We start from the raw sequence: 11,652 nt of genomic DNA, 5'->3' as shown, positions 1-11,652 counted from the left end.
AAAACATTTAAACATTAAAATAATGACACGATTTATGTTGTATTTTGTATGAAATTATCACTTAGCCGTTTTGTGAGTGAACAAGACCCTGGAAGGCAGCTTCAAACTGCTTCAGAATGGGTAGGTTAGCTAACAGTTGCATTTAGCATCAACCTATCACGTTTTCATCGACTTACATTACGTCAATATTTTTTAGCTCAATATGCTATCTTATCCACTGCTACTTGCAGTTTACAGTGTACTTAGTCTCGCTTTGCTAGCCCATTTTGTAGTGTACAGTGCTGTAGAGAGTATATTTTCCACAGTACGTGAATGTAACACTATTCATTGGAGTCACTGCTGCGCAGTCTTTGACGCATGTAGAGACGGTTTGCGTTAAAGGGAAGCTTTGAAGAGGTTTTCTGCGCCGTGTGCAGGAAACAAAACACGCAGGGTCAACCATCGTGCTGTCCGATTCCTTAAAGTGCTGTTTAAATGTCATGTAGGGCGATAAAAGAGACATATACAGCGTAGTTATTGGACCATTGACCGTAACTGTCGTGCTGCAGCGACTTGAGCTGGACTCTATAAAAGCTGTGCTATGAAGCTGAATGAATAACGATGCAGAAACAGTGTTTGTGTTAAACATGTGGAGAAGGTCACTAAGTACAAGATACAGGTGTTTTGGCCGCAGGAGTGTTGGACCAAAGGTAACTGATCTAGTTGATTTTTGTCTCAGGGAAGTATTGTGACATATTACATGTTTTGTAGACAGTAAAAGAGCAGAGTGTTGACAGAGTCACAGTATGTGATGTTTATAGCACTGTCAGGATCAGTCTGTTACTACTGGGAGCAGCTAAAATACTAATAATAAGCATAAATGAGGCTCTGTTAATTTACTGACCCATTTGTCCTTTGATGGGATTTTACATTTTAGTTAGGGTTTAACATTTCCTGCTGTCCTCATTTACAGGCAACAAAAAATATTGTTTCCTTGTCTGGAAAAAAAACCAAACATTCTGCAAAAAAATCCACAAATTTCTGAAAATTTGCAAAACCTTCACAAAGAAAATTCCAATAATTCCTTAAAAGTTTCCCTTGAAAGTTTTGTTTAAAAAAAAAATCCCCCAAATTTGGCAAAAAAAATTATTGTAAATATTTTCAAAAAATGAATAAAAATCTTCCAAAAAAATCATAAAAATATCTAAAGTGATTCCATATATATCAGTAAAACTTCTAATATTTTCTTTAAGAACATTCACATAAAAATCATCCAAAATCCAGCGAATTTCGCAAAGTTATGAACTACTTAAATCATGTATTTATCGTAATAATTATCAAAAATGAAATAACTCCAAGAAAAAAAAAAATTAAAAACTGACAATGTAGTAGGTGAGTGTAACATTATCAGTTCAGGAACAGCATCTAAGTATTGAACATTCTGCAATCAAGTTAGATAAATTAACAACCACTGTGCTGTATACTGTATATCCTTGATTCCATTGCTCAAATTGCAAATTTGGTTAGAAACTACTAAACAATTCAGTCCTATTGTGGAAATACTGAATCAAATGTGCATGAAAAAAAACATTCTGAAGTATCCAGCAGCAGGCTGAATCCCGTACCAGATCAGTAAAAAATGTGAAGGAATTATAATAGGCCTGAGAGAAAACAGGGATACATGTTTATTAATATGTGATAGTGAGTGAGGTCGTGACAAAACAAAAAACAGTTGCTCAAAGGATCAAAATAACTCCATAATTTATTTAAAGTAAATCCGTCAGCCATTCATTGTCCTCCATATAATCTTGATTGGTCAAGTGTTTCTCTGTGTACCCATATATACACCTGCAGAATTCAACCTATTTTTATCATTTGTTTGTATGAATATTATCTTATGGATGTATTACTCATTTAATTTTTGTATGTCCAAACTGGCACGTTTGCAAGTCTCAAATTGGATATTTAGTTTAAGAGTAAAAAGCTCAGAGGCATTCACTTTCCATTCGTTTTGATAAGAAACAAATGAAAAAGAAGCAGAAAAAAATTAAGAAGCTACGTGCCACCATTTTTTGGTAGGTTTCAAAAATCTTAAAATATTAAAAGTATCATCTTCATTTTAAATGTAAGAACAATACATAAGCTCAGATTAGTAGGAACCCCTCTGGACTGTATTAGACTGTTTAGGTGTCTAATAATAATGTCACATAACCTAATGTAATCCTTCAATGTGCTGGAACTGATGAATGCAGGGGAGACATGTCTCCAGTGTACGTTAATCAGACGTGTCTGAAACAAATGTCAATTAGGAATTAAACCACATTGCTAAAAACCACAGTTGGAATGGATGTATTGTTTTTGATTTGAGTCTACTTAGAAACTCTTTTATATGTGGTGCTTTCAGGGAGTTTGGAGTTCCCACGCTGTGCGAACATGCAGCTCTCCAGTTCTACCTGCAGGCAGGATCACTGCACTTGAGGCGGTGGACTTCTGGAGGAGGCACTTTGAGGAGCGAGGTGTGATGGAGCCTGACCAGTCCAGCCAGCACATCATTGCTCATGTGCTGGGAGCTAAAACTGTGAGTAGACATTTGCTGAGCTCATCCTGTGTTGCTTTATGTAATGTCTCAGCAAATGCACATTTCACAGATGTGAGAAATATTTATGCGGCATTTCTTTATGCAGATAGAAAGTCTGGAGCGCGAGAGGTTAACAGAGTTTCTCAGCCAAGAAACAGCAGAGCAGGTGTGGAAGCTCTGCACTCGGCGTCTCTCCAGGCAAGTCCCTGCATAAATCTTTGTGCCTTCTAATGGTTTTTACTGAGAATACTCACAAGTCTATGTGTTTGGTGTAGAATGCCGGTGCAATATGTGATTGAGGAGTGGGACTTCAGAGACCTGACTCTGAAGATGAGGCCTCCTGTGTTCATACCAAGACCTGAAACTGAGGTTGGAGAGGACAAACAGAGGCTGTATATGTGCACAAGGTGCAATAAAAACCCTGTGAATAATCACACTTAACCAGAAGTGTGTTGTGTGTTTTTGTTGGCGCAGGAGTTGGTTGAACTTGTGCTTACTGATCTGCTGATGAAGCCTGGGACTGGAGTGGGTGCAGACACTCAGCATACTTGCTTGGAAGTGGGATGTGGGTCTGGTGCCATTTCCCTTAGTCTGCTGAAGAGTCTGCCTCAGGTGAAAATGCATTTATTCTGCGAAATAGAGGCTATATTTAGCGAGCAGAACAGTATTCGGAATGGTATTGTCTGTCAGTCCACTTTTGCCTGAAATATCTCAGCAACCAGTGAATGGATGACCGTGAAGTTTTCTAAATACAATTATGGTACCAACTGGGTTACCCCTTATTTTTTTCCCACGCACCAGCAAGTGTTTACTTAATCCGTGAAATTACTCAACGTATAAGAGATGGATTGTTTAAAAATTTACACAGACATTCTTTGTTTGTAAATTACATGTGCTGTTGAATTTAGTGTTCAGAACATTAGTGGTTTTGGGTGAAATCAGAAACAGTTGTTGCCATTGACATTTGTAGAGACATTGAGGTTCCCCCCAGGATGAGTTAAAATAGTTTGTGATGTCCTGACATTTCCTCTAGCAAAAAAAAAAGCAAAACTAATAGCATGTAATGATCAAATGTACCATGTTGTACTAATCATATTTGCTAGTCAGAAGCATGGTAGCATTGCCATTATGATGCTGACATTAAGAGACTCTTGACTGGCAATCTGAAAACAAACAAAAATCTACATCAGATCCAGGGAAAGTTTTTTCAGTCCACACATCCAACTTCCTTGTTAAAACTTGGTACCCATTTTGTGAAATAACCACTGTAGGTTTAGCTCAGTGTGTTGGTGTATAGTAGTCAGGTTGACATTATTAATTTATATAGTTTAGTTTAAACGTCCTGCTGTCCTCATTTATGGGCACCAAAAAATATTGTTTCCTTGTCTGAAAAAATCCAAAAATTCAGCCAAAAAATTCCCCAAATTTCTGAAAACTTGCAAAAAACCTTCAGGAAGAAAATTCCAATAATTCCTTAAAAGTTTCCCATAAAAGTTTTATTTTTATAAAAAATCCCCCAAATTTGGCAAGAAAATTCTTGTAAATATTTTCAAAAAATTAGTAAAAATCTTTCAAAAAAAATCCTAAAAATATCTAAAGTGATTCCATATATATCAGTAAAACTTCTATTTTCTTTAAGAACATTCACAAAAAAATAAAAATCCAGCAAAATTTGCTGGACTTTGGTTGATTTTTTTGTGAATGTTCTTAAGAAACATTTTTAACATTTGTTTTTTTTTCAAAAAATGTTCAAAGATTTCCCAAAAATGTTGAGAATGTGGATTTCAGAAATTTCACTGTGAAAACATTTTGACCCGCAGGACGACACGAGGATTAAGAACCAAGAATAATATATACAAAACCAAATTACATACTTGACCATAGTGCTGGGCGATATGGAAAAAATCATATATCACAATATGGATTATTTATATCTTTATATCACGATAACGATATATATCACGGTATACCACAATAAAGTATGTTTTCAGTTATTCTCTGAAAAGTTTGACAAAAATTTCATTGCTTACTTTTCTCCATGAAACTTCAACCTGTTGTTAGGGCTGGACCCGAATATCCGGTCCCGACGGTGGTATGCGGATATTAATTTTGAAATGCGAATTACCCCCCCCCCCCCCCCCCCCCCCCCCCCACCACCACCACCACCACCACCACCACCACCACCACCACCACCACCACCACCACCACCACCACCACCACCACCACCCCCCGTCGGGCACTACGAACTGAGCCGAAAATTCGTCTCTTTCCTCCGTTAGCTCACCGCCTCTGACCTCACGGACCAAACAGAATATTCGGGTCGTTCCTCCGTCCGTCCGTAAAATCCCCCCCCCGGACGTTAAGGAGGGGACCGAATATTCGTCATTAGCAGGGCCCGAATATCCGGAGCCCACAAACTGCTATTCAGGCCAGCCCTAGCTATTGCGCGTCCATCGTTCAGCACTCATGAGCTAAATAACGTAAAGCATGTCGCAAACCCGCTTGAGAATCAAAGAACGTAAAGCAACGTCATGTCGCAAAAACCACAAGACGGAGTTTCTTTGCGAAAAATCTTTTTTTTTTCTTCTTTATTTTCACTTATATAAACTTAGAGTATGCACAGTGACAAGAAAAGTCGCAGGCTATTTAAGGATATATTTGCTGTAATAATTGATAAAATTAGGTTAGAAACGATAGAAACGATAGAAGAGAAATGGCAGGATAGACACTTTTCTGTCGTTCTCACGATATGTATCGTCATATCGCCCAGCACTAATTGACCAATTTTTAAAAAAAAGGTTTAGTCCCTACAAAATTGCATGTGGAAAACCCAGTGAAACCAAAGATTTGTTTTGAGCGAGCACTTAGTAACAGAAGTAGCAGCTAATGAAGCCTCAAGCAGAGATTAGGAGACTGCAGAAGTCTGCTAAACTCACTGCTTTCTAACTAAACACTCAATTTCCAAGTTGAACTCTGCAGTCTCCCCAGCTGATGACACATCTATCAATTTTTATTCAAGTTTTTTTCACATTACACAATGCAGTTCTGCTCCCCAAGACTGGAGAACAGACTCTGGTGTGCAGAGTTCAACGTTCTCATTTAGCTTGGCTTTTGTGTATGCATAAATAAGTGCAGCAGTGATTAGTCAGTTAACTGATCAGTAAGTAGAGAGGGATTGTATTTATTATTAGCTGGCAGAGTTTCAAAAAAAGTGCATAATGAGTTTTGTATAAATTGAACACGTTTTATTTTAGCCAGTAATTTTGTACTTTTTGGTATCTTGTGATGTCCATGTGTGGATTTTGACATTTTAAAAATTAAACATTTTTTTCTTACTAAAATAAATACATCTGGAGGCTAAAAATAACTCATAATGATGACAGAAATCATGAGTTACATCTATTCAGCAGACACACGTGGTCCGGTGAAAGGGCTTTTTAGTAAAATACACTGTTGTCCACACATCATAAACATTGTCTGTATCCTCCGCTCACACAGACAAAAACATTCTCTGTACTATCTGGTCATAATTTTATTAGGCTGTCGCGCCTTACTTGTGCGTCTCTTGTATTCACAAATGGTACGATAGTAAAAATGCATGAATTTATTCTTGCTATTAAACTTACAAAAATTCTGCCTGAGGTAGTTGTTTCTGAAGGGTAAAGTGCAATTTTTAATTGCTGTGTTTGTTTCTCTTTTACTAGCTGAAAGCTGTTGCCTTGGATCAAAGCCAGGATGCAGTGGATTTAACAACAGAAAATGCGTTGAGGTAATTGCACCAGGGCGCATGAAAACCAAGTTGTAAACATCCTTGACTGTTAATTGTATATAGTCTAGTTAAAGACTTACGAATAATGTCATTTAAATCAGGGTTTTCAGTAATACATAATAGATTTTCTTCTACAGATTGAGGCTTCAGGACCGATTACAGGTTCATCATTTAGATATAATGAAAGGTAAGTGAAAACCCTGTAAATACTATATTTTTACATAACACACCTAAGCCCGCTGCTAATAAAAAGCTTTATTTTGTGTTTTGTCAGATGCAGAGACTGTGCTGAGCCTCTGCCGTCCTGTTTTAGTTTTGGTCAGTAACCCTCCATACCTGTTTTCAGAGGATATGGCGTCACTGGAACCAGAAATTTTTAGGTGACTAAAATACATTCAGCCCTCTTTAACTTATAAGTACTTAAAACACATTGTAATAATGTAGTTTATTCATGGGTTTGTCAGCAATAATAATTACCTATCTGTAGCTGGTACTGATCACACCGTTCAACAGAGTTGTTATCATATGGTAGATAATGATAATACATATGCCCCAATTTTACAGCATGCTGTAAATAATTGAATTGGCTTATTCAAATCATTCACGGGTGCATTCAGATCAGCAGACGATAATTCATCTTAAGTCCAATTCCAAGAGCTGAGTAACTGTTACTATTCCAATTATGTGCTTCACAGGAAGTTATAAAAAGGTGTTATACCTACTCAGAAACATATTGAAAACAGGGTTGACTGTACACCAGACTGAAATAGAACATTAACATATTGACCACGAAACTGCACATTGGCCCTCCATGAACATCTGAGAATGTGAAGGAAAACAAAAACAAAATGTACTGTTTCAGCTTCTACCATCTGATAATAAATACATTGAAAGCAATGAAGCAAAATTAACTCAAAATGTAACACGTGTGATTTATTTTAAGTATTTTGACCACCTTAAATTATGAATTCTACTATTAACAGAGCAAAGATAGCAGTTATTGCCACTTTGCTAAGCTAGGCTAGCTAGTGCTAGCTAGTTTAGCTGAATTGAACTCTCCATGACCAGAATTTATTTTATTTTATTATTTAGTCTAAACTAAAATATAATTAAATAAGGAATTATTGCATTGTGTTTGTTGGTTGACAATGTGTAGCAAAGTGCGTCCAAACTTTTTTTAATTGTTTAACAGTTGTAAATGCTAAATGGGCATTTTAAAGATTTAAATTCTTGCCAAAAAATTAAACTGTTGGTACTAATTTTGCTATTTGTTTTAGGGTAATCAAAACACCTCATAAACCCTTTATAAAATGTAGTATTACTTTGCATGAGTGTGTTAGGTGCCATTTAGAAATGTATTTTGTGGAAATATGTGACATTGTACAGCTGCATTTCAGCCATGCTTTGGTTTCGTCTGCTGCTCCCAGATTTGAAGACCATGCTGCTTTAGATGGAGGTGAAGATGGCCTAAGAGTGATCAAACAGATCTTAGTTCTGGCTCCACAGATCCTGTCAGATCACGGGTGAGGAACCCCGTTGCTTAACACACGCACATACAAACCCAGCTGGGTTTAATTCCTAATGGCAGTGGCGGCTGCTTGTCACAAGAACAGCATGTTCTGAAAAACACATGTATCCTATTGCCTCTTTAATGAGTTACGCTTTTTAAAAGACTTCCAGCGAATACGGTTCCAGATATATGCCTCCGCTCTCATCTCAAGGTCACTGCTGATAATCCTGTTCTGCTGATAATTCAATTTGAATCCATTTTGTATCTCTTTTTTCTTCTGGTGAACAGTCGTGTTTACATGGAGGTGGACCCCCGACACCCTCCGCTCATTCGACAGTGGGTGGAGGTGAATGTGGGAGAGCTGCAGTACGTGGAGACACGACACGACATCACCGGCAGGTCTGTGGAGAAAACCTCCTATTAAATTATTCTGTCATCATTTAACATGCTGTGACTATATGCTGAAGTTGTCGTCCGTGGCCATCATTATCACTTTGGATTAAAGTATAAAATGCTGCACAGATAAAATTGCCATCTTTACACCTTTTGCTAGAGTTTCTCTTAGACAGATTCAGCATGTGTCACTGATTTCTTTTGTTTGTTTGTTTGTTTCGTAGGCCGCGATTCTGCATCCTTCAGAAAGCGAAGGCAAAAAGGGACCACAAGCTGGATCTGGACTGAGAAACTGAGATCTTATTACGCTGGCTTTAGCTCAGGTCGCCACAGCCTCAGCTCCCCCTACCCCCACTGAGCCACCAAGCACCGGCTCAAGCTGATTTGATCACTCAAAATTCACAATTTGCACAAGCCCAAACAACATTCATGTCACTGTGGCACTCTTAGTCTGGTAGCAGGCGCGCTCGCGATTCGGCGTCACAATAAAAATGTGTGCGAGATGGCACAAAAGCAGGCTCAAAGCTGAAGGTAATTACCGCAGCTTTTCTTAGAACCCTCCCTCTCAGAATCTCACCCTCTTCCCAGGAAGCATTCAGTAGTTCTGTGAATCCACTGATGAACGGTCCTCCCCTTCGCTTGTCCGCTCGCTGACTCAGATGCAGGCAGTGTGCATTGTTGAGCAAAAGTACACACAACGTGGCTTTTACTTCCTCACACAATCGCCGTCGCTCGCACACTGTAAGCTCAAAGGCCACAAAGTCTTTGTGTTTCAAAGGTGATTTGAAGCAAAAAAATATTTCGTAACAAGTGTCACAAGAGCAGTCATCATGTGGTGGTTAATGGTGACAGCGTTTCTCTTGAGCCCTGTGAAAAATGCTGACATTTTAGGTGAAACTCATGATTAAGAAAAAGAATAGCAACTTAGATTCCAGTTGAGGGTTTTTTAATAGAAACATGTACACAACATGTAAAAGGTACAAAAAATGCTTTACTGAGAAAAATGAAATGGCGTAAAAGATGTCTCAATGGAATCACTGTACTTCTTAAGAACAGTATGTACATCCAGAACTGATGAGAGCAAAACAGATATGGACAATTTCCACATCCATCATAAAATAAGAGTGGATTACAGTACTGCGTTTGTCTCGCGAGTCGTCTTTTGTCGGGTGCTTGGCCGCACAGTCCTTCACAAATTAAGTCTGAAACCAGACACATCAGCATGAACTGAATTTGTACATATTTTGTCAGCAACAACTTGACCCTGTGTCCACTATTTCTGTGACTGGCCTCCGACTGCTGGAGCAGTTCTGTTCTTTACAGGCACAAAGCGCCTGTCGACAGTTTACTTCTTCCTTTAGGTAAGCTGACATTCAGCCGTAATAATGGACTCATACTTTGAAGGGATAGTCCTGCAGGTAACGCAGCAGAGGCCTCGGGAGTGGTAGCTGGTCAGGGCAGTCAGTGTGTCTGTTGATGACGAGGCGCGTGAGGTGCTGCAGAGACGGGAGGTTCTGGGGCTTGTAGACGGCCCGCTTCAGTTTTAGCACCACGGACGTCTCCTGGACAGTCTGCTGGGAGGGTTTGGAAGGAACCTCCTGCTCCACCTTCCCCTCCTCTGCCTTCCTCTCTGGTCCCATGTAGTGCTGCACCAGACTGGGCACGTTGGGGAAGGACGACAGGCTGGGCCGGGCCGGGGAGCTGGAGTCCAGCAGAAACTGGGCACCGCTGTACTGGATCCGTATGCTTGTGGGACCTCGTGCCGTCCTGACCGAGAGGGTCAGCATGTACAGAGGGTGGCTGCTGTCTCGTACCAGAAAGGCCCCTTCAGATGCCTCTTGAAGTGCAGCGTGGGCCTGAGCTGCAGTTACAGCTCCCCAGTACCATCCTGCACACAGATTCCTGAATGTTAGTCACTGTGAACAGTACACGCTGTCCTGCCTGTGGCTTAATGTTTAGCACCAAACAAATAGGTAGGTTAACTCAATCTCTCGTGGCAGATGATAAAACGCACCAAGCAGTTTTTTTAAGAATCTTATTTGTTTAGTTCAGTGGGCGAAAATGTACCTGAGTTTTCTAGATAGCAGAAGTTGCTGGCAATTGCCCGGAGATCCTTTGTTGGGTCCCATAGTGGAGGGGAGCTTTGTAGGCAGGGGGTAGGAGGTACTGTTCCTGCCCGCATGCCCCGCGGGGCTTCAGTGGATGGAGCAGCGGGCAGAAGAGCTCTGGGACTGGAAATAAGATGGAAAATACAGGTTAATAGGCATTAACAAACACAACACAAGAAATGATTACAGCAGGCTTCAGGCTTCCAGATTCTTTCCAGGAATCATGAGTTATCTGTGGCCCTCTGTGTGAGAATATTTGTCCTTTTCATGATTTATAATCCTGTTTGTGTTTAATTCTCATTTATGTTTTTTGGCTGAAACTCATTGTTACTGCTGCCTGAAAAACTGAACCAGGGCTTTTCCTGGTTCAATAAAAATGCTTATCATTGCCACGTTGTTCGTATTAACTGGTTGCTTTTACTAATTCTTTTGTTTAAATGGACGTTTAGTTTAGTTATTCTAAGAGGCCTGCATTTTGAGGTTAGACGACCCACGTTAAGAATAATAACCCAACAACTTTTACACGCAATTTAACACTAATTACAAACCTTCACAGATAGATTTGTGATATTTTAACAAAACAAATAAAGAGAAAAGAGAGACAAAGAAAAGTCAACTCACCCGGGTACACAAAGAATCATGCTATTTCTTTAATCCTCCGAGCTTACAATCCGGTCAAGGTTCCTCCTCAGAAAACAACGAAAATATACAGAGACGAAGCTTTGTCTAAAGAAAAAACACCTTTACTAAAAAAAAAAAAAAAGAAAGAAAAAAAAAGAAACCTGCGCCGCTACATCGGTTTGATACGAATAGCGCGATTATACTGAAGACACGAAGATCTCCGTGTGGCCGAGCTGTCGGTTCTGCTGCTGTACTTTCTAACAGAACGGAGGAAGGTATTTTTGAAAAAAGCAGCTTTAAAACCTGAGAGATCTGCGCTGCGGCCGCTCGGAGTGTGTTGTCGCCGGACTGGGACCCAAATGTGTGAAGGACAGAGTGTAAAGGCTCGGCTTTAAAAATTTACCGTTTCCTAGAAGTCTATTCTGAGAACTCTTCACAGCACCGGCAGCTCTGACGTCACGTCGGCCGCACCAACTCCCATTCCGCACCGACCGACGCCGCTCGCCGCGCGTCCCGGCGGCTCACAGCTCCGTTATTAGCGGCGTTTAGAGAGGCCAGTCGGTTCGTTTCTTTCACGACTACTTCTCGGGATAACCGCTCCGAGCCAGGACGTTTTTGCGGTTTCGGTGGTGCGTGTCTCCCCCTCCGTCTCACCCCGCGGCTGCTGCCTTCGCTGAACCGGCGCTCGCTCCCA

General features: G+C 40.1%; 2 protein-coding genes across 2 annotated transcripts; one reads left to right on the top strand and one right to left on the bottom strand.

The window, feature by feature from the left end:
* The first annotated feature begins 392 nt into the window (after positions 1-392).
* On the top strand, positions 393-10,729 carry hemk1 (HemK methyltransferase family member 1). The gene is made up of 11 exons (XM_023294900.3): positions 393-689; positions 2,384-2,557; positions 2,664-2,755; positions 2,833-2,926; positions 3,032-3,169; positions 6,262-6,326; positions 6,464-6,513; positions 6,601-6,706; positions 7,754-7,849; positions 8,125-8,235; positions 8,454-10,729. The coding sequence occupies exons 1-11, from the start codon at positions 591-593 to the stop codon at positions 8,515-8,517; spliced, it is 1,089 nt and encodes a 362-aa protein (XP_023150668.2). The 5' UTR covers positions 393-590; the 3' UTR covers positions 8,518-10,729.
* LOC111585425 (cytokine inducible SH2-containing protein) lies at positions 9,159-11,100 on the bottom strand. The gene is made up of 3 exons (XM_023294904.3): positions 10,959-11,100; positions 10,297-10,460; positions 9,159-10,117 (listed from the first exon to the last, which is right to left on the bottom strand). Exons 1-3 carry the CDS (start codon positions 10,976-10,978, stop codon positions 9,621-9,623), a joined length of 681 nt encoding a protein of 226 aa, XP_023150672.1. The 5' UTR covers positions 10,979-11,100; the 3' UTR covers positions 9,159-9,620.
* Between the last annotated feature and the right edge of the window lie 552 nt (positions 11,101-11,652).

Source organism: Amphiprion ocellaris, chromosome 5 (genome assembly GCF_022539595.1).
Source record: "Amphiprion ocellaris isolate individual 3 ecotype Okinawa chromosome 5, ASM2253959v1, whole genome shotgun sequence".
NCBI classification, from domain to species: Eukaryota; Metazoa; Chordata; class Actinopteri; family Pomacentridae; genus Amphiprion; species Amphiprion ocellaris.
This window is presented reverse-complemented; position numbering and strand designations above follow the sequence as displayed.

Coding starts and splice junctions, on each gene's coding strand:
- LOC111585425 (XM_023294904.3), bottom strand. CDS start 10,978: ATGATTCTTTGTGTACCCGG. Junction 10,461..10,958: donor ATGATTCTTTGTGTACCCGG/GTGAGTTGACTT, acceptor TCTTATTTCCAG/TCCCAGAGCTCTTCTGCCCG. Junction 10,118..10,296: donor CTGCTATCTAGAAAACTCAG/GTACATTTTCGC, acceptor ATCTGTGTGCAG/GATGGTACTGGGGAGCTGTA.
- hemk1 (XM_023294900.3), top strand. CDS start 591: ATGAATAACGATGCAGAAACAGTGTTTGTGTTAAACATGTGGAGAAGG. Junction 6,514..6,600: donor TCATTTAGATATAATGAAAG/GTAAGTGAAAAC, acceptor GTGTTTTGTCAG/ATGCAGAGACTGTGCTGAGC. Junction 7,850..8,124: donor CAGATCCTGTCAGATCACGG/GTGAGGAACCCC, acceptor TCTGGTGAACAG/TCGTGTTTACATGGAGGTGG.